The 22,879-nt window shown below is 48.7% G+C and overlaps 1 protein-coding gene across 1 annotated transcript in view; it reads left to right on the top strand.

Annotated features, from left to right (window-relative positions):
* Nucleotides 1-676: 676 nt before the first annotated feature.
* The window catches only part of LOC140190988 (CSC1-like protein 1), a 67,023-nt gene continuing 44,820 nt past the window's right edge, over nt 677-22,879 (top strand). Inside the window, 10 exon segments of the mRNA XM_072248024.1 lie at nt 677-814; nt 2,209-2,260; nt 3,543-3,556; nt 3,559-3,609; nt 3,612-3,649; nt 4,817-4,887; nt 5,616-5,696; nt 13,806-13,929; nt 19,956-20,089; nt 21,658-21,795. Coding sequence (XP_072104125.1) covers nt 766-814; nt 2,209-2,260; nt 3,543-3,556; nt 3,559-3,609; nt 3,612-3,649; nt 4,817-4,887; nt 5,616-5,696; nt 13,806-13,929; nt 19,956-20,089; nt 21,658-21,795 — 752 coding nt within the window. The 5' untranslated portion in view covers nt 677-765.

Raw genomic sequence — 22,879 nt, 5'->3', positions numbered from 1 at the left:
CCCACAACAGGCCACACCTACAAAAGATCACTCCAACAATGTCCACCCACAACAGGCCACACCTACAATAGATCACTCCAACAATGTCCCATCCACAACAGGCCACACCTACAATAGATCACTCCAACAGCGTCCCACCCACAACAGACCACATCTACATAGATCACTCCCACAATGTCCCACCCACAACAGGCCACATCTACAATAGATCACTCAAACACTATCCCCCCACAACAGGCTACAGCTGCAAATAGATCACTCCAATAACCACAAGCGCTGTCTATCCCATGTTCCACCCACAGCAAAACTGGCCACAACAAACCTGCCCACGAGCCACAACCTCACCAGGCCCTGCTCACAGTCTGCCCCTTACTGCCAGAATGCAGTGCTGACTTCTCTGGGCGTGTGATTGTCTCGCTGCTGAATGTTGGGAGGTGACCAGTCGTGGAGGGTGAGGGTAGGGGTTTCCAGTGGTTGGTCTTGGTGAAGAGAGTGGGAAGGGAAACGGGGCAAGCAGTGGAGATGTGCTCAGTGAGCAGAGCATAGGGTACGGGGGGGGACATGGTGAGGGGGCTGGGGCTGCAATCTTTTGGATGGGGGACAGGCACCTTTGATTTATGATGTGTTTCTCTGTCCTGAACCCCCCCCTCCCCCCCCGTTGTTTCGACAGGGACAGTGAGCTGCAGGAGCATTGTGGTGACGATGCCATGCATTACCTCTCCTTCCAGCGACACCTCATCCTGATCCTGGTAGCCATGAGTTGTCATGTCCATCTGCATCATCCTCCCCGTCAACCTGTCTGGCAGTTTGCTGGGTAAGTGGGGTGGGGATCGCTTTCTCCTCGTGCCATCTCGTCCTGAGGATCTTGCTGCATGCCCTGCCCTCTGTGTCTATGGCTGCATTCATTTGGGTGGCCCTGAGAGGATGTGGCAGGGGCTATGGAAAGTTTAGTTCTTTCATCAGGGCCTAAAGACTGGGTGTGGGTATAGGCCATTCAGTCCATCTTGAGCCTGGACACCACAATTTCCTACCTTAGTGCTCTTTTCATGCTCAGTACACAAAACATGCCCTTTGGCCCATCTTGTCCATGCTGTAGGCCAGTGAGCCAGTCCAACTACCCCATGTTTGGCCTATATCTCTTAAACCTCTCCTCTATCTATGTACTTACCTTTTATATGTTGCTCACGTGCCTGCTTCAACCACTATTTTCTGGCTGCTCATTCCAAATACACACCACCCTTTCTGTGAAGAAGCTGCCCCTGATGTCCCTTATAAATCTCTCACCTCTGATCTCTCACCTGTGCCCTCTCGTTCCCTGGGGAAAAACACTGTATGGTCTACCCCAACGTCACTTTATTCCCACTGTCAACCGGTTGACCCTCGAAAGGCCAGGAAGTTGCAAACACTCACCACCTCAGAGTCATGAGATTTTAACTTTTAGAAATGCAAGACCAAAACACCCTATCCCGCTACAATCGCAAACAGGAGAAGATCTGCAGACGCTGGAAATCTGGAGCAACACACACATATGCTGGAGGAACTCAGCAGGTCAGGTAGCATCTATGGAAAAGAGTAAAGAGTGGACATTTCGTCCTACTGCATCACAGCTTTGGTGTGGCAACGGGTCTGCGTGTGACTGCAACAAACGCAGAGAGTTGCGGACACAGCTCAGCCCATCACAGAAACCAGCTGCACCTCATAAATTCTGTCTACAGTCCTCGCTGCCTCGGTAAAAGCAGCCAGTGAAATCTCTCTTATACCTCTCCTGTCGGGCAGAAGACACTGGAGCCCCGAAGCATGTCGCAGCAGGCTGGAGGACAGCTTCTGTCCCACTGGTTATAAATAGCTCCCCAGTACCATAATGTGGGGGCTTGACCTAATAATTTGCCTTGGTACTTTATTGCCTGCCCGCACTGCACTTGCTCCGTAACTGCAACACTTTGTTCTGTATTCTGTTATTTCCCCCATTACACTGATTCGTTCAGCTGTTTTCATGTTCGGATTGAGTGGTAAATTAAACTTGAATTTGAATTTGATTTGATCTGAGTGGATGCAACTAGATGTTTTGATAGCTGGGGGTGGGCCTGATGGGTCCTGTTTCCATGAATTATGTATCAGCGATGGACGTTTGTTCTTGTATGCATATCCGTAGTACTGTCTTGCTCATTACAAGCCTATCTCATCTCTCTTTTCCCCGTTGACCTACAGACAATGACCCTGAAAGCTTTGGCAGAACAACCATTGGAAACATAAAAATTAAGTAAGTATCCAAAGATGCTGAGCTGGGTGATGCCACTGCGGCCTACTGCTGTAGGCTTCGGGGGATATGGCCGTTCTGTGTCAGTGAGCCCAGAATTGGCAGTCATAGTCATACTTTATTGATCCTGGGGGAAATTGGTTTTCATTTACAGTTGCCCCATAAATAATAAATAGTAATAGAACCCATAAATAGTTAAATAGTAATATGTAAATAATGCCAGTAAATTATGAAATAAGTCCAGACCAGCCTATTGGCTCAGGGTGTCTGACCCTCCAAGGGAGGAGTTGTAAAGTTTGATGGCCACAGGCAGGAATGACTTCCTATGACGCTCTGTGTTGCATCTCGGTGGAATGAGTCCTCTGGCTGAATGTACTCCTGTGCCCAACCAGTACATTATGTAGTGGATGGGAGACATTGTCCAAGATGGCATGCAACTTAGGACAGCATCCTCTTTTCAGACACCATCATGAGAGAGTCCAGTTCCATCCCCACAACATCACTGGCCTTACGAATGAATTTGTTGATCTGTTGGTGTCTGCCACCCTCAGCCTGCTGCCCCAGCACGCAACAGCAAACATGATGGCACTGGCCACCACAGTCTCATAGAACATCCTCAGCATCGTCCGGCAGATGTTAAAGGACCCTCAGTCTCCTCAGGAAAATAGAGATGGCTCTGACCCTTCTTGTAGACAGCCTCAAGTGTTCTTTGACCAGTCCAGTTTTATTGTCAATTCGTATCCCAGGTATTTGTAATCCTCCACCATGTCCACACTGACCCCCCTGGATGGAAACAAGGGTCACCGGTACCTTAGCTCTCCTCAGGTCTACCACCAGCTCCTTAGTCTTTTTCACATTAAGCTGCAGATAATGCTGCTCACACCATGTGACAAAGTTTCCTACTGTAGCCCTGTACTCAGCCTCATCTCCCTTGCTGATGCATCCAACTATGGCAGAGTCATCCGAAAACTTCTGAGATGACAAGACTCCGTGCAGAATTTCCTCCATGAGGAATCTCAAGGCCAAGGCAGTACAATTTAAGCTCAAGTGAACTCACGGTGATTCACAAGAGACAATGATGAATGGGAAAACCTGGAAAAGTTGCCCTGCCCATTATCTGCTATGTTGTTCAGGCTCTGGGTCTAGTCTACCGTAGACCCCAGGCCTGTTGCCAGCTCTGTGGAGATGAGTTTGATATTCTGATGAACTATGGTAAATATTTCCTAAACCTAAATCTCTGGTACTTTAACATTCTGAGGAATGTGATGGATGTTTTGTGTTGCAGAAATGACATTCTCTGGGTCACACCATTTTTGCTGTCATCTACCTCCTGCTGACCATCCTTGTCTTGAGGCACACACCTCTTCCATGGAGTACAATGAGGATGATGTGGTAAGTTTTAATGTTCCACGCCTTGCGGGCCCTTCTCTTCCAAAAGTCCATCTTCTGGCACCCCTTTTCCAGAAAATCTACCTTGCAGCTTGGTCTCCTTTGAGAGTTGTCAATGACTATTTCTGACAGCTCTTTTCAAATACCTACCACCCTCCACGAGAAGAAGCTGCTCCTGGTGTCCCCCTTAAATCTCTCATTTCTGATCTTTAAGTCATGGCAACATCCTGGTAAATCATTTCTGCACTCTTTCGAGATTAATAGTATCTTCCTATAACAGAGTGACCAAACCTACGCAATACTCGAACAGCAGCCTCACCAACATCTTGCATACCTGTAACTTCCTAACTCCTAAACTCGATGCCCTGACTGATTAAGGCCAGCGTGCTAAATGCCTTCTTCACTACCCTGTCTACTTGTGACACCTGTTTCAGCGAACTGCACACTGTCAGTGACAGCCAGCAGAACCTGTGGGTACATGCCTAGTTCTGAAGTCTTCTGACGATGATTTTCAGTGTTAATGCAAAAATAGACGTTTCCCTTCTTTAGTTCTCCCATTCCCATGTTTTTTTCTTCAGCCCACCTCAAGTCCGCTCGTAGTCATCAACCACCCCTCTACACTGATTCCCTTTTATTCTCCCCGCCTTCTCTCCAGGAACTACCTCTCACCAACACATTAGGGGCAATTTATAGCGGCCAATTAACCAACTGCTCTGCACAGCTTTGGAATGTGAGAGGAAATTGGAAAACCCAGAGGCGGAAATGTATCCAGTCGTAGGGAGAACATGCGAACTCCACACAGTGAGCTCCTGAGGTCAGGATCAAACTTGGGTCTCTGGCAGTGTGGGACAACGGTTGTACCAACTGTGCCACTGTTCCACCTAAATTATGCTCTCTGTTACTCTCAGCCCTTGGCAGTGTTGTGGTGTAGAGTTAATCATTGACGTTCTCTCCTGTTTCATACCCAAGTGTGACTTAAATCCTCTGCTTTTCGGTAACTCTTGGACACACCCCTGGCACAGTTGGAAACTGAGCCGGCTTCACTGTAGGTGGGTTGGACCCTGAGTGGAGAGGGATTGCCCTGAACTGGTGATTATTGGCACTGTCATCTAACACAACATGTCGTTGCTTGGTCCAGGTCGCTGTCTAATCCTGTGTGCCTTCTTCCAGGTCAAGTGCACTTTATTTATAACGAGGATACCCAAGGAGGCCACAGAGGAGATCATAGCCAGTCACTTCAGGTAGGCAGGTGGAGGGAGCTCCTTACAGGGTGTCCACCAGCTTGTTCAGTGTCACGGGGGGAGTGTCCTCTCGGGAAGATGTAGTCTGACGTCTGGGATTGGTGATGTTGGTTTACAGGGGTCTGTGTCTAACCCCACTGTCCTTGTCCTGGGAGTGTGTAGAGCGTGGTTCCTTCTGTTTCTAACCCTGGGTGTGCATGAGGGGGTGGTGTGGAAGGAGGCTCACTCTGCAATTAACCCCTCTGTCCCTGCCCTGGGAGCAAGCAATGGGACAGTGTAGAGGGATATTCTGTTTGTATCTAACCATTGGCACTCTGTGATGGGACACTGTGGGAGGAGTTTGTACCTAACTCCGCTGTCGCTGCCCTGGGATTGTGTGGAGGAACTGTCATTTTGTATCCAACTGCTCTGTCCCTGCCCTGGGATTGTGTGATGGGACAGTGTGGAGGGAGCTTCCCTCTGTATCCAACTCCTTTGTCCCTGCCATGGCATTATGTGATGGGACAGTGTGGAGGGTGCTTCACTCTGTAGCCTAATCCCTGTGTCCCACTTCAGACCCGATGGAGACCATACACTAGCTGGCTGTTTCACAGTACAACATTATGCCATTATTGGTGTTCTGATGGTGATCGTCAGCATGGCAACAATAGCTAGCTCCCCTCCGAGCCACTGTGTGGATTCCCTCGCTGTCTGAGGCTGTTTCTCTGACTCTGACCTCCCTTTGTCAGGGAGGCCTACCCGATGTGCACAGTTCTGGAGGTGCAGCTGTGCTATGATGTGGAAGGACTGATGGATCTGGATGCCAGGAGGTGAGATGTTTAATGTATGGGAGATTTCATCATGTTGGTTAAGGTCTTGCAGTGGGTCTTTGTATCCTGCTGGGTTCTGGACCAGGACAGACTGTTGGGGGTCTCAATGGCTATAGCAGTATCAAATGAACAGTTGATGGTTTGGATGAGTGCCTTCATCTAGGTAATGGTGGTTTCTTGGTACTTCACAGGTTAACAGTTCAAGAGAGTGACAGCTGGTGGCTTGGGAATCTAAATTAAGGTCATTGAATGAATGTATAATTTTATAGAATAAATGATAGCAATGTTTCAGAGACATATAGACACACATGAACAGACAGAACATGGAAGGTTATACACCATGTGCAGGCGTTGGGATTGAGTTAAATTACTGTCATGGTTAGTGTAGACACTATGGGCCAAAGAGAATGTCTCTGTGCCATACTGTTCTGTTACCTAATGAAAGAGGCCATTTGGCCCATTCAATCTTGCTGGCTTACAGCACAATCATACTCACTACGAGCTTCCCCATGGCCTATTCTCCCCACATTCCTTCAGCTCCTTCCAGATTTTACCCCTTACCTGCAGCTGATTAAATAACCAGCCTGCGTGTCTTTGGGACATGGGAGGAAACTGGGCACTGTGGGTGGGGAGGGGGAGATGGTCACCCACATGGTCACAAGGAGAACGTGCAGACTCCACACACAGACGGCACCTAAGGTCAGGATCAAACATGGGTCATTGGCGCTGTGAGTCTGCAGCTCTATCAATGCGTCATAGCTCCCCACCCCCCAAAATAATAAATAAAAATCTACAATAAAGTAAATAATAAGAATTATCAATGGTGAAAGTGTCCACAATATTACTGAACTTTACAACCCATCATGTTGGGAGAAAGGAAATCCTGTCTAGTTCTGAGTGACTCCACTTCCCCAAGGCCTTGCCTTGGACACGTGTCCAGTTGAGGACAATTGGAGTTAGCTTTTCCTACTCCCTTCTTGTCAACCACACCTGGTTATTGGTTTATTATCAAGGTACCTCACTCTGTAGGTCATCCATTCAGATCACTCCATACATAAGTACATTAAAGCAGTCGTTGTGATGTGTCATGTTGTATGACGTGGGCGATCATGGTCTTTCCATCACCGTAATTGTTCTTGGCAAGTTTTTCCACAGAAGTGGTTTGCCATTGCCTTCTTCTGGGCAGTGTCTTTACAACGTGGGTGACCCCAGTATTTATCAATACTCTTCAGAGATTTCCTGGCAGTGGTTGCATAACCAAGACTTGTGATATGCACCAGCTGCTCATATGACCTTCCATCACCTGCTCCCACGGCTTCACGTGACCCTGATCGGAGGGCATGCTACACCTTACCCAGGGGTGACCTGCAGGCTAGCGGAGGAAGGAGCACCTTGCACCTCCTTTGGTAGAGACGTACCTCCACCCCCATCACCCACCTCAAGATAGTATCAAAGTGAAAAGAAGAACAAAGTGCAGAGACTACACGCCCATCATGTGACACGCAGAACACAATGCCATTGATAAAATCACTCCGAAGAAAACTTCTGAACATTATTTTCCAGACAAGCCAATTCAATCAGGGTTTCCTGAGGGTGCCATGGTAGTGTAGTGGTTGGTGCGGCACTATTACAGCTAGAAGCATCCTGGGGTTCAGAGTTCAATTCCGGCACTGTTCTGTAAGGAGTCTTGGTACGTCCTTCCCGTGGAACGTGTGGGTTTTCCCCGGGTGCTCTGGAATACCAGTGGAGTACCAGCTAGGTGAATTGGTCAGTGTAAGTTGTCCCGTGTTTAGGTTAGGGTTGTGGAGGGTGGGGTGGAAGGGCCCACTCCACCCTGTGTCGCTAAGTAAATAAATAAATGATATTGTGTCACGGTTACAGGGAAGACGCGAGGGCTCTGATGAGGTACCAACTTTACATTTACACCAATCCCACATTCCAATCTACTCCCCCCCCCCCCACCCCCAGATTCTGTCCCTCAGCCACACACTGGGGCCAGTTCACAGCAGCCAATTAAACGACCAGCCCACACGTCTTTGCGATGGGGGAGGGGACCAGAACGCCAGGGGAAGCCCATGCAGTTACAGGGACAATCGTACTAGGGCAGTCCATCGCTGAGGTTGGGACTGAACCCATTTCACTGGCACTCTGAGGCTGCAGCTCTGCCAGCCGTGCCATGGTGCCGTCCTGTCTGTGATCACTGACAGTTTGTCACATCTGCTGTCAGCAGTCTGCTCTGACCCTGCTCTCTGGTCACCGTTGTTGGTATGGATTAAGCTGTCAGAGTGGATGGGCGCATGCCCCTTTAAGGCTAGAAGTGGCGTTCTCAGGAGGATGATGAGGTGGCTGCGGCCTAATCTGGTTTAATTGACGGGTGTTTAGAGCGAAGAGAGAATGGAGGGTGTGGAAGCAGCTGCTTGCAATTTTTCTACATTTATTTCCCAGTTGTACAGTATGTGGGATCAGGGCACTGCTGCTAAGACCAGCATTTACTGACCTTGAGAGGGAGGGGGTGAGTTCCCCCTTGAACTGCTGCACTCCACCTGATCTCACAGTGCTTTTGTGGAGGAGTTCTGGCATTCGGTCCCAGTGACAGAAAAGGAAAGATGGTAGATGTGTCAGACTTGGAGGGGAATCTGCAGTTGGTGGTGTTCCAACACACCTGCTGCCCTTTTGTGTTTCTTGTTCATGGGATCACAGGACGTTGTCGAAAACCATCCTTCCTAGAGCCAGAATTGCCTTGAAGAGATTTGACTGAACTGTTGAAAGTCGTTAAGGAATCTGATGGTCTAAGTTCATTCCATTGCCTGGGGAGTCGCTCAGCATGGCTTGCAAGGTAATGGGACCCAAGGACCAGAAGCGAGATGAGAACACATTCACATTTCCACCCAGATAGCTGTGCTCTAGAACATTCTGCCCAAGAAGAAGGCACTTTTACCCCAGTGTTTGTGTCTGTTCTAGAACAGACACTTGAGATGAGAAATGGTTTATCTGGGTGATTGTATTCCAGAACACACCGATTGAGGTAGGCTCTGTTCATTTGGCTGTCTGCGTCTGGAACAGACAGATGCTGGAGACCAGACGATTGGTGACCTTTACAGGGGAACTGGGCAAAGTGAGGCTGGGGCAGAGAGCCCCAGACCTATTGGATCATTAGTACAATAATGGACTGAGTGGCGATGCACAGCTGGAGAATGCTCCATCAGTGTTCCCTGTGTGTGAAGGTTACTTTAAAAATCTTAAAACTTACATAGAACATAGAATAGTACAGCACAGTACAGGCCCTTTGGCCCACAATGTTGTGCCAACCCTCAAACCCTGCCTCCCATGTAACCTCCCACCTTAAATTCCTCCATCTCTCTGTCTAGTAGTCTCTTAAATTTCAGTAGTGTATCTGCCTCCACCACTGACTCAGGCGGTGCATTCCACGCACCAACCACTCTCTGAGTAAAAAACCTTCCTCTAATATCCCCCATGAACTTCCCACCCCTTATCTTAAAGCCATGTCCTCTTGTATTGAGCAGTGGTGCCCTGGGGAAGAGGCGCTGGCTATCCACTCTATCTATTCCTCTTAATATCTTGTATACCTCTATCATGTCTCCTCTCATCCTCCTTCTCTCCAAAGAGTAAAGCCCTAGCTCCCTTAATCTCTGATCATAATGCATACTCTCTAAACCAGGCAGCATCCTGGTAAATCTCCTCTGTACCCTTTCCAATGCTTCCACATCCTTCCTATAGTGAGGTGACCAGAACTGGACACAGTACTCCAAGTGTGGCCTAATCAGAGTTTTATAGAGCTGCATCATTACATCGCGACTCTTAAACTCTATCCCTCGACTTATGAAAGCTAACACCCCATAAGCTTTCTTAACTACCCTATCCACCTGTGAGGCAACTTTCAGGGGTCTGTGGATATGTACCCCCAGATCCCTCTGCTCCTCCACACTACCAAGTATCCTGCCATTTACTTTGTACTCTGCCTTGGAGTTTGTCCTTCTGAAATGTACCACCTCACACTTCTCCAGGTTGAACTCCATCTGTCACTTCTCAGCCCACTTCTGCATCCTATCAATGTCTCTCTGCAATCTTTGACAATCCTCTACGCTATCTACAACAACAGCAACCTTTGTGTCGTCTGCAAATTTGCCAACCCACCCTTCTACCCCCACATCCAGGTCGTTAATAAAAATCATGAAAAGTAGAGGTCCCAGAACAGATCCTTGTGGGACACCACTAGTCACAATCCTCCAATCTGAATGTACTCCCTCCACCACGACCCTCTGCCTTTTGCAGGCAAGCCAATTCTGAATCCACCTGGCCAAACTTCCCTGGATCCCATGCCTTCATTGATTTAAAATAAACTATACATAGCACAGAACATTATAGTCAAATTTTCAGAATGGCATGCAAGTCCTGTTACTTGACACTATGGTGAATGGTAGGGTAGACAGGGTGAGTGCACACAGTCTTTTTCCCAGAGCTGGGGAGGCTGCAGTAGAGTGGGTAGGTTTAAGGGGAGAGAAGAATGATTTAGTAGGAACCTGAGGGGCAGGTTCTTCACACAGAAGGTGGTCAGAATATGGGATGAGTTACTAGAGGAAGAGGTTGGAGCAGGTACGTTAATGATGTTGAAGAGACAGATGGACAGATTTGGACAGGAAATGTTTAGAGGGAAATGGGCTCGGCACAGTCAGATAGGACTGGCATAGATGGGCATCTTTGTTGGCATGGAGAAGTTGGTCTGAAGGACACGTTCCAATGCATATGGCCTGATGATTCTATGACTGCATCAGATACCATTCCTTTACAAACCCAAAGCGAAGAGTTCAGTAGGTTTCAGCACGGATTCCGACCACTCAGAGGGCAGTGGCAGGATGGTCTTTAACTTGAGCTCTTCCACAGGGGGCCCTTGCAGTGGCTGTACCGAGCCTCAGTGCCTCGGTCAGCACCCTGTCTTGGACTTTAGTCAGTACTGGACAACACTTTGCCTCAAAACACCAGTGGGCTTTGTGCAGACCGGAGTCTCCCTCTGTGCTTGTAGTTTCCCCAGCGGCGTTCGATACTGTGGCGCCCCACAGTACACATGTTCAGGGTGAAGATCGATGCAGCTCATCCCAAAACGTACTGGCAAATGGATGTTCCCTAAGGAGATGGTCAGTGGCCCCACTTTCAGTCTGTCCACCAGGAGGGCAGTGGGCAATGTGGTCAATATTCCAACAACTACAGGAAAGACCTGATAGGTTCGGATGTCACTGCTGGCTTGTTGACAAGTGGAGGACTGGATGAAGCTGTTGACTAAACACCTTTGGATTGGTAAATGGTTTATTTTGCTCATGTACACTGAGATAAAGTGAAAGGCTTTTGTTAGTGTGCTATCCATACCGATCACACAAGGACACCAAGGGATTACAAATGGTAAAAGAAGGACAGCATGTGTTACAGTTGTAATTTATTTGTCCACCTTCACTACAAGGGTCACAATGAAGTAGACTGGGAGATCTGGACTGTATGAGAGGTCCATTCGAGTGTCTGATAACGGTGGGGCTGAGATGCCCTTGAACCTGGTGATATGCAGATATAGGCTTTTGTATCTTTTGCTCAATGGGAGGGAGAGAAGAGAGAATGACAAGTGGGAAGGACTCTTGATTATGTTGGCTGCCTTCTCAGCGCAGTGGGAAGTGCAGACAGATTGGGATTAATTTGAGATGAACATGTATGACTTTCATTTATTAAAGTTTTGGCTGTTTCGTCTCAATGTACACATGGGATGAGTGTTGCTGGTCATGCCAGTCCCTAAAAGTCCCAATATTTACAAAGTCATGAGGGGCCTTTCTGGTGGTGACGGGAACCAGGGGGGTTTGAGAGGAGATGGGGGGGTGGGGTTTGAGAGGTGACGGGGACCAGGAGAGGTTTCAGAGGTGACTGGGGGGGGGGGATGTTTGAGAGGTGACAAGGACGCAGGGGAGGTTTGAGAGGTGATGGTGGGGGGAGAGGTTTGAGAGGTGATGGTGGGGAGGAGGTTTGAGAGGAGACGGGGACCAGGAGAGGTTTCAGAGGTGACTGGGGGGGGGGGTGGGAGGTTTGAGAGGTGATGGTGGGGAGGAGGTTTGAGAGGAGACGGGGGGAGGTTTGAGAGGTGATGGTGGGGAGGAGGTTTGAGAGGAGACGGGGACCAGGAGAGGTTTCAGAGGTGACTGGGGGGGGGTGGGAGGTTTGAGAGGTGATGGTGGGGAGGAGGTTTGAGAGGAGACGGGGGGAGGTTTGAGAGGTGATGGTGGGGAGGAGGTTTGAGAGGAGACGGGGACCAGGAGAGGTTTCAGAGGTGACTGGGGGGGGTGGGAGGTTTGTGAGGTGATGGTGGGGCGGAGGTTTGAGAGGTGATGGTGGGGGGGAGGTTCGAGAGGTGATGATGGGGAGGAGGTTTGAGAGGAGACGGGGGGAGGTTTGAGAGGTGACGGGGGAAGGTTTGAGAGGTGACGGGGACCAGGAGAGGTTTCAGAGGTGACTGGGGGGGGGGTGGGAGGTTTGAGAGGTGATGGTGGGGAGGAGGTTTGAGAGGTGATGGTGGGGAGGAGGTTTGAGAGGAGACGGGGACCAGGAGAGGTTTGAGAGGTGATGGTGGGGAGGAGGTTTGAGAGGTGATGGTGGGGGGAGAGGTTTGAGAGGTGATGGTGGGGAGGAGGTTTGAGAGGAGACGGGGACCAGGAGAGGTTTGAGAGGTGATGGTGGGGAGGAGGTTTGAGAGGTGATGGTGGGGAGGAGGTTTGAGAGGAGACGGGGACCAGGAGAGGTTTCAGAGGTGACTGGGGGGGGGGTGGGAGGTTTGAGAGGTGATGGTGGGGGGGATGTTTGAGAGGTGATGGTGGGGAGGAGGTTTGAGAGGTGATGGTGGGGAGGAGGTTTGAGAGGAGACGGGGACCAGGAGAGGTTTCAGAGGTGACTGGGGGGGGGGTGGGAGGTTTGAGAGGTGATGGTGGGGAGGAGGTTTGAGAGGTGATGGTGGGGAGGAGGTTTGAGAGGAGACGGGGACCAGGAGAGGTTTCAGAGGTGACTGGGGGGGGAGTGGGAGGTTTGAGAGGTGATGGTGGGGGGGATGTTTGAGAGGTGATGGTGGGGAGGAGGTTTGAGAGGTGATGGTGGGGAGGAGGTTTGAGAGGTGATGGTGGGGGGGAGGTTCGAGAGGTGATGATGGGGAGGAGGTTTGAGAGGAGACGGGGGGAGGTTTGAGAGGTGACGGGGACCAGGAGAGGTTTCAGAGGTGACTGGGGGGGGGGTAGTTTTGAGAGGAGACGGGGACCAGAAGAGGTTTCAGAGGTGACTGGGGGGGGGGTGGGAGGTTTGAGAGGTGATGGTGGGGGGGATGTTTGAGAGGTGATGGTGGGGAGGAGGTTTGAGAGGTGATGGTGGGGAGGAGGTTTGAGAGGAGACGGGGACCAGGAGAGGTTTGAGAGGTGATGGTGGGGAGGAGGTTTGAGAGGAGACGGGGACCAGGGGAGGTTTCAGAGGTGACTGGGGGGGGGAGGTTTGAGAGGTGACAGTGGGTGGGGGGGGGGAGAGGTTTCAGAGGTTTTGGACACACAGAGGTTTCAGCTCGTGATTCCAGTCTCAGATCTGTCACTGATGCCTCATGGCACATCAAATTGTGTTTATTACCATGTGCATATTTGCAGTGAAGATCTTGCAGCAACGTCCGAGGCAGAGAACATCAGCTACACAACATTCAAAAGGACATTATACAACATAATTAAAGCAAGGTTGACTGCAGTGTGAAATGCTTTGTGTGACTGTACTGAAGTAGTGTTGTAGTGGCTCCCCCACGGTGTCGCTGTGCCCGTCCCCCGTGGGGTCACCGTATCTAGCCGACAAGGCCCTGTATCCCTGCACAGTTGAAGAAAGCCTCCTGTTGAATTTATTGTGTCAGACCAGCACCCAGATTCCCCAGTCCTGTGAGTTTCAACCAATGAGAAGAGTGACTTGAAATTAAACCACCATTTTCTCTATCAATCTGTGAACCCGACGTTCACAGTGAGGTGCTGGAGGTGAATGTTTTGTAGCGGGAGGGGTTGTTGGACTGGGTCCTTACCTCCGTGTACTTGTGATTCCCTGCAGGATTAGGGCAGGCCGCAGCCGGGCGTACTACAGCAGGATGCTGCAGAACTCTGGCGAGAGCATCTCCATCAACCCCAAGCCCTGTGGACACTTTTGCTGCTGCAGCTTCCCAGGATGTGAGCAGGTGTGGAGGAAGCTGCGGAGTTGGAGGTGTGAGAGTGGTTGGGTTGAGGGTGATCCAGTTATGACTGAACAGACCCAAGCAGCAGCTATTCCTGTGTTGGCGAGGGGAGTGGGGTCTGCAAACCCACTTGTCCAGGTAGACCCTTTGTCTCAGCTTCTCCCGCCCCACTGAACTCATATCAGCTTACCTCAACCCTGTTTTAAACCCCCTCGTTCAGTCCCTAACTACCTACATCCATGATACCTCACATGCTCTGGATTTTTGCAATGATTTCTAGTTCCCTGGCCCCCATCATCTTATTTTCACCTCCATCCCCACCAGGAAGGCCTCAAAGCCTCTGTTTCTTTCTGGACACCAGACCCATCCAGTTCCCCTCCACCACCACTCTCCTCTGCTTAGCAGAACTTGTCCACACTCTTAATAATTTTTCCTTTGGCTTCTCCCAAATTCCTTCAAACAAAAGGTGTAGCCACGGGCACTCGCATGGGCCCCAGCTGTGCCTGCCTTTTTGTTGGCTAGTGGAACGGTCTATGTTCCAAGCCTACACTGGTGTCTGTCCCGTACTTTTCCTGCGCTACATCGACGACTGCATTGGTGCTGCTTCCTGCACCCATGCAGAGCTCATTGACTTCACCAACTTCCACTCTGCCCTCAAATTTACCTGATCCATTTCCGACACCTCCCTCCCCTTTCTCGATCTCTGTATCTCTATCTCTGAAGACAGCTTATCTATTGATGTCTACTATAAGCCCATGGACTCTCACAGCTACCTGGACTATACCTCTTCCCACCCTAGTAAAAACACCATCCCCTTCTCTCAATTCCTCCATTTCTGCCACACCTGCTCCCAGGATAAGGCTTTTCATTCTAGAATGAAGGAGGTGTCCTCCTTTTTCAAAGAAAGGGGCTTCCCTTCCTCCACCATCAATGCTGTCCTCAGCCACATCTCTTCCATTCACGTAAGTCTGTTTTTACCCCATCCTCTTGACACCCTACCAAGGATAGGGTTCTCTTGTTCTCACCTACCACCCCACCAGCCTCTGTGTCCAGCACATAATTCTTTGAAACTTCCGCCACCTCCAACATCTTTCCCTCCCCCAACTTCCTGCTTTCCACAGACTCCCTTATCCATTCATCCCTCCCCACTGATCTCCCTCCTGGCACTTATCCTTGCAAGTGGAACAAGTGATACACCTGCCCCTACACCTCCTCCCTCACTACCATTCATGGCCCCAAACAGTCCTTCCAGGTGAGGTGACACTTCACCTGTGAGTCTGTTGGGGTTATATACTATGTTCGGTGCTCCCAGTGTGGCCTCCTGTATATTGGTCAGACTCGATGTAGATTTGGAGACTGTTTCACTGAGCAACTACACTCTGTCTACCAGAAGAAGGAAGATCTCCCAGTGGTAACCCATTTTAATTCCACTTCCCATTCCCATTCCGTTATGTCAATCCATGGCCTCCTCTATTGTCCTGATGAGGAACAACACCTTATATTCCATCTGGGTAACCTCCAACCTGATGGCATGAACATTGACTTCTCTAACTTCCGGTAATGGTTCTCCCCCCCACCCGCCCCCCCCGACCCCCTCACCATTCCCCAGCCCCTTTTCCCTCTCTCACCTTATCTCCTTGCCTGCCCATCGCTTCCCTCTGGAGCTCCTCCCCCTTTTCTTTCTTCCACGGCCTTCTGTTTTCTCCTATCAAACTCCCCCTTCTCCAGCCCTGTGTCTCTTTCACCAATCAACTTCCCAGCTCTGTACTTCATCACTCCCCCTCCTAGTTTCATCTTTCACCTTGTGTTTCTCTCCCCTCCCTCCACCTTTAAAATCTGCTCCTCATCTTTTTTCTCCAGTCCTGCCGAAGGGTCTCGTCCTGAAAAGTCAGTTGTACTTTTTCTATTGATGTTGCCTGGCCTGCTGAGTTCCTCCAGGACATTGTGTGTGTATGTTGCTTGGATTTCCAGCATCTGCAGATTTTCTCTTGTTTGGAAGTCCAGTCAAGTTGAGTTTATTGTCATATGGACAAGTACACCTTCAGGACTTGTACAGCTGTGGTTCAGTGACATCTCGAGTATTGTATTCATTTCCGGGCGCCCCATTACCGGAAGAATGTGAAGGCTTTGGAGAGAGAGGGTGCTGACTGTATTACAGTATATTTTATAAAGTATGGACAAATTTGGACATGACCCACTCCTGCTGTTGTTACCTGTTCCTTTGTATTACCTCAATGTCCTGATGTTTTGAAATGATTTGTAAGGATGATATGCAAAACAAAGTTTTTCACTCTGTATAATCTCAGTGGGTATTATCCTCTCCGTGTGATGTCTCTGAGAGAACTGTGGCCATTGTTGGCTTTGCATGTGGGTGGAAGCTCAGTGGCCTGGAGCTAAATTTCACTGAGCAGTCACCAACTTTGCATCATGGTGATCAGTTTTAACTGATTTACACAAGGAAGCCATTCCTTTGTGAATGTTTTTTCCTTGTGTAATTTTTTTTTTTACAACAATTATAACCATATAACCATGTAACAATTACAGCACGGAAACAGGCCATCTCGGCCCTTCTAGTCCGTGCCAAACTCTTACTCTCACCTAGTCCCACCAACCTGCACTCAGCCCATAACCCTCCATTCCTTTCCTGTCCATATAGCTGTCCAATTTAACTTTAAATCACAACATCCTCAATCATTTCTGCTGGAAGCTCATTCCACACAGCTACCACTCTCTGAGTAAAGAAGTTCCCCCTCATGTTACCCCTAAACTTTTGCCCTAATTGGGTAACTTTCATGCACTGAGGTTCAGTGACAAACTTTGTTTTGCACGAATTCCATACCGATCAATTCAAACCATCAACTAATCGAGGTAGTGAAAAGGGAAAGGCAGTAACAGAATGCAGAATGGAGTGTTACACAAGAACACAGGGAACGGGAGCAGGCTGCTTGGCCCCTCAATCCTATCCCACCATTTAATTTGATCATGCTATTGGAGAATTGGAGGATAGCTAATGTTGTTCTGCTGTTTAAGAAAGGCTCTAAAAATAAACCAAGAAATTATATACTGGTGAGCTGACAACAGTAGCGGAAAAGTTATTGGAAGGTACTTTAAGAGACTTGTTATATGAGTATTTGGATAGACATGGACTGATTAGGGATAGTCAACATGGCTTTGCGATGTCCAAACCAATTTTATAGAGTTTTATTGAGGAAGTTACCAGGAAAGTTGATGAAGGGAAGGCAGTGGATGTTGTCTACATAGACTTCAGTAAGGCATTTGACAAGGTCCTGCATAGGAGGTTGGTCAAGAAGGTTCAGTTGCTCGGCATTCAAAATTTGAAGTACATTTATGAGATAGTAAATTGGATTAGACATTGGCTTTGTGGGAGAAGCCAGAGAGAGGTAGTAGATGTTGCCTCTCTGAGTGGAGGCCTGAGGCTAGTGGTGTGCCACAGGGATCAGTACTGGCTGCTTAGTTGTTTGTCATCTATATCAATGATCTGGATGATAATGTGGTAACTGGAATATCCTTTTATTCCTCAACCCGAAAAGTATTTAACAACTCCGCATTTTAAATGCTGCTAACAATCCAGCTTCCACTACTGCCTTGGCAGCAAATCTGGGAGATACGCCACCAGCTGCCAGAGGAAATTTCTACCTAACTTGGTTTTAAATGACTGGCCACTTCTCTCCTCTTTAAAATTCATCCAGCAATGTGGGCTTTGCTGGCTGAACCAGCACTCTGTTGCCCATCTCTTGTTGGCCTTGAGAAGGTGGAGATGAGTTGCCTTCTCCATCCGCTGCATTCCTTGTGTTGAAGGTGCTTGCACGTTGTTGTGTGGAGGGAATTCCAAGATTTTGACCCAGAGAAGGTGAAGGAACAGCAGTAGATTTCCGGGTGTGGATGGTGTGGGGCTCGGAAGGCAAATTCCAGGGCTGACGTTCCATGCGTTTGCTGTCTAATTGATAAAGGTTGTGGGTTTGGAAGGTTCTCTCTAAGGGGTCTTGCGGAGTTGGTGCAGTGTATCATGTAGGTGGTACTGAAGTGCTGCTACTGTGAGCTGCTGGTGGAGACAGTGGTTGGTTTTGGAGGGGTACCTAGCAAGTGGGCTGCTATGTGCTGTATGGTGTTGAGCGGCTCGCGTGTCGTTGAAGCTGTACTCCTCCAGGCAAGTAGAATGTGTTTCATGATACTCCTGACTCGTGCCATGTAGGTGGTGAGGGACATTAGGGAATTAAGAGGTGGATTACCACAGGATTCCCAGCCGGCTCTTAAAAAGCATTGTATATGTGCTACTCCAGTTCTGTTTCTCGTAGTCATGCCTCCCCTTGTTGAGACTTTCCCATTAGTTGTTGTTATTTTGTATGGCATGGCCTGGGAGGGACAGGCGTGAATCTGCCCTGTTCAAGAGCCGGGGTTGGATTGATCTTTGGCATCTCGTCCGCAGCTGTTCTAACATGGATGGCCCTGAGTTGGCATTGCCCGATGGAGTCCTTGTAGCATGCAAGTCTTCACGTGACATCAATGTATCGATCAGGTCGTGGAGGCCTCCCACTAGTGAAAGCATCTCAATGTTTACCCTGTCAAGCCCTTTTAGTATCTTACATATTTAAATGAAATCATTCTTCTAATCACCAAGGGATACAGACTAAACTGGTTTCTTTTGGTAGGGCAACACTCTCATCCCATAGAACACAGAACAGTACAGCTCAGGAATAGTCTCGTAGGACCATCGTGTTGTGCCAAACTAACACAACCTGGTAATTAAATGCCTGACTAAACTTATCCCTTCTACCCAGACATTTGGCCATTCTCTGCATGTTGATTGCCTGTTTAAGAAACTCTTAAACGCCTTTATAATACCTGCCTTCACTGCCACCGTGGTTTTCCAGTCACCCACCACTCTGTGCAAGTAAACAGTGCCCAATACATTCCCTTTGAACTTAACCCCTCTCACCCCAAGTGCATGCTCTCTAGTATTAGATATTTCAACCCTGGGAAATAATACTGGTTGAATACTCTCTCTTTGCCTCTCATAGTTTTATAAATCTCTATCAGGTACCCCTTCAGCCTCCGCTGGTCCAGCGATAATGATCCAAGTTTGTCCAACCTCTTCGTATAGCACATACCCTCTAATGCATGCAGCATCCTTATAAACCTCACAATGCGCTGGAGGAACTCAGCAGGTCAGTCAGCATCAGTTGAAAAGATTAGTCGATGTTTCGGGCCGAAACCCTTCGTCAGGACGGAAGGAAGAACTTTGGGGAGGGTTTGAAGAATGCTGGTAGTTGAAAAAAACAGTAATTTTAAAGACAAAGGGGTGGGGGGGGGAGCAGGGAGGTGATTGGCAGGAGAACAATGCGAAGTAGTAGAAGGAGGCGGAACTATGAGGGAGGTGATGTAAAATAGGGATAGAGGAAGGGAGGGGGAGGGAATTACCGGAAGTTGGAGAATTCTATGTACATACCAAGGGGCTGGAGACTACTATACGGTATATGAGGTGGAGGAGCAACACCTCACTGAACAGTTCACTGAACCCCGTTCTTAACCAGCTGCTGAGGTGTATAAAGCTTGTAAGAGTGTATACAATCATGAGCGGCAGAGAAGGTGAATACAAACAGTATTTTTTTCTCCAGGGAAGAGGAATGAAAAACTAGAGGGTTAAGGTGAGAGGGCAGGGATTTAAAAGGGGACCCAAGAAGCAGCTTTTTCACGAAGAGGGTGGTCCTTGTCTAGAACAAACTGCTAAAGGAAGTGGCTAGGGCAGCTACATTAACAACTTTTAAAAAACATTGGGACAGGCACTTGGATAAGAAAGGTTTAGAGGGATATGGATGATTGGGCAGCATTGTGATGGGAGTGGATGAGTTAGGCTGAAGGTCCTGTTTCTGTGTATTGCTGAGTGAATCTGTGATCAGTTCAACACAATCAGGGGTCTGTTCATTTGTACAAGTTGGTACTCACCTGAGCTATTACTCAGTGCTTATCAGGTCGGGAATGTTTATTGACTCTCCTTGCCCTTTTGACAGATAGACGCAGTGGAGTATTACACAAAACTGGAGAGAGAATTACATGACAAATTCATCCAGGAGAGAGATGAGGTGGGAAGAAAACCGCTCGGACTGGCCTTTGTCACCTTCCAGGATGAAACCATGGCAACGCTGTGAGTCTGGGACCGAAACTGAGGGATCTAGTAAACAGCTGGCTGATGTATTGGGAGCTAATTTGTTAATTATTTTCTGAAACTGCCTTACTGAACAGAAAGGGGCAGTGAGAATCTCTGTGTTGGGTTTAGCACAAACATCTGGACTGGCAGTCCAGAGATGGACAGAGCACGCTGCCCTCTCAGAGGTCCTGCCTTTCAGACGGGACCTTGGCTGCCCTCTCGCACTTGGAGTATCGTGTACAGGTCTGGTTGCCCCGTTACAGTAGGGATGTGGAGGCTTTGGACAGGAAGCAGAACAGGTTCACCAGGATGCTGCCTGGAATAGAGAGTATACACCACCTGGAGAAGCAGGACAAACTTGGGGAGACCTCACAGGAGTTTATACAATTATGAGAGGCATAGATAGGGTTGTCAGTTACAAGTATTAAATACTGCAGGATATGTGTTTAGGTGAGGATGGAAATGTTTAGTACAAGCATTTTACACAGGGAGTTGTGGGTGTCTGGAACAGGCTGCTGGGATGGTGATGGAATTAGATATGATAGTGGCATTTAAGAGGCTTTTAGACACATTTAAAATGCAGAGAATTGAAGGTATAGATGATGTGTAGGCAGAAGAGATTTAGTTTAATTTGGCACTGATGTGGGCTGAAGGACCTGTCCCTGTACTGTACTGTGAGGTGGTTCATTTTGGTAGGTCAAATGTGATGGCAGAATATAGTATTAATGGTAAGAATCTTGGCAGTGTGGAGGATCAGAGGGATCTTGGGGTCCGAGTCCATAGGACACTCAAAGCTGCTGCGCAGGTTGACTCTGTGGTTAAGAAAACATATGGTGCATTGGCCTTCATCAACCATGGGATTGAGTTTAAGAGCCGAGAGGTAATGTTGCAGCTATATAGGACCCTGGTCAGACCCCACTTGGAGTACTGTGCTCAGTTCTGGTCACCTCACTACAGGAAAGATGTGGAAGCTATAGAAAGGGTGCAGAGGAGATTTACAAGGATGTTGCCTGGATTGGGGAGCATGCCTTAGGAGAATAGGTTGAGTGAACTCCGCCTTTTTTTCTTGGAGCGACGGAGGATGAGAGGTGACCTGATAGAGGTGTATAAGATGATGAGAGGCATTGATCATGTGGATAGTTAAGAGGTTTTTTCCCCAGGGCTGAAATGTCTAGCACGAGAGGGCACAGTTGTAAGGTGCTTGGAAGTATGTACAGAGGAGATATCAGGGGTAAGCTTTTTACGCAGAGTGGTGAGTGCGTCGAATGGGCTGCCGGCGATAGTGGTAGAGGTGGATGCGATAGGGTCTTTTAAGAGACTCCTGGATAGGTACATGGAGCTTAGAAAAATAGAGGGCTCTGGGTAACCCTAGGTAATTTCTCAGGTAAGGACATGTTCGGCACAGCTTTGTGGGCTGAGGGGCCTGTATTGTGCTGTAGGTTTTATTTGCTTCACATTCTGTGTATGTGAATGTCCCACCGCAGAGAGAGTTGAGGCAGCACAGGCTGGTTGGGCTGAGTGGCTTGTTTGGGCGTACAAGACACTACTCCTTTCTCTCTCTGCAGAGTCCTGAGGGACTTCAACAACTTCCGGTGTCATGGCTGCAGCTGCTGGGCAGAGAGCCAGCCATCGCTTTACAGTAGAACCCTTGCAGTTTCCGAGTGGAACGTCACCTACGCACCAGCTCCCCAGAACATCTACTGGTAAGGATGTGGAGGGTGCGGAAACGATTCACAAGGATGTTACCGGGAATGGACTCCCTGTGTGATGGGGAGTATCTGGATAGTTTGGGGCTATTTTCACTGGAGCGAAGGAGGCTGAGCGGGTGACCTTGTGGAATTTCAAAAAATCATGAGGGGTGTAAATAAGATGACTGGTCCCAGGGTAGGGTATAAAACTAGAGAGTATGGATTTGAGGTGAAAGGGGAAAGAGTTAAAAAGGGAGCTAAGGGGCAAGAGGGTGGTGGGTGTATGGTAGAGGCTGCCGAAGTGGCTGAGCTAGGTACAATACAGTTAAAAGGCATTTGGACACGGATAGGACAGGTTTTGGAGGTTAGGTGGGATCTTGTTTGTCGTAGGATGGCTGGGCTGAAGGAGCTTTTCCTGCACTGCGTGAACGTATGACTCTGTGGTAAATGCCTTCAGAACCTTTCACAAAGATATGCCGTCTGACATCTCAAGGAATGAGCGCAGAAAAAGGTTGTGTTTACTTATGCATTTCCTTTACCTGTAAGTTCCATGGGAGAAGGGAAACTCTGATTTTAAACCTCCGCTGCCTTGCAGCCATACCCACCCAAGGGAAAGGCTTTGGGAGTAAACCCCAAGGAAAAAATCCGGAGCCGGGGTCCCTAAGGCAGTTTAATGTTGTTTACAACTCCGCTCTGCAAACCTCTGTGACGACACTGGTACCAACTGTATCAGTGCTTGCCCTTCCCTTGGGCTACATCAGTGACGTGGAGAGGGGGAACCCATGACATGGCCACCAGCCGGTTCTTCAAAACTTCCCACCCAGGCTTGTGCCCTGGAGAGGACACAGTCCACCAGAGGCGCAAACCCAAGATCCCCTGGGATCGACAGCTGCCTACTTCTACTAAATTCCATGAGAGACAATATTTTAAATATTTGGAGAGCAATTCGTGAATTCCGTGAGGGTGAATTTCTGTGACCTGAATGGACGTAAAACAGGCTCACCTACATTATTATTTTGTTACACCATTGATTTCATGAACATGAAGTAGAATTTGCTCTCAGGGATCCTGTATGGATAGTGGTTTACAGAGAGGATAC

This window comes from Mobula birostris, chromosome 2 (assembly GCF_030028105.1).
Source record: "Mobula birostris isolate sMobBir1 chromosome 2, sMobBir1.hap1, whole genome shotgun sequence".
Lineage (NCBI taxonomy): Eukaryota > Metazoa > Chordata > Chondrichthyes > Myliobatiformes > Myliobatidae > Mobula > Mobula birostris.
Note: the sequence above shows the minus strand (reverse complement) of the source record. Positions and strands in the feature narration are given on the sequence as shown.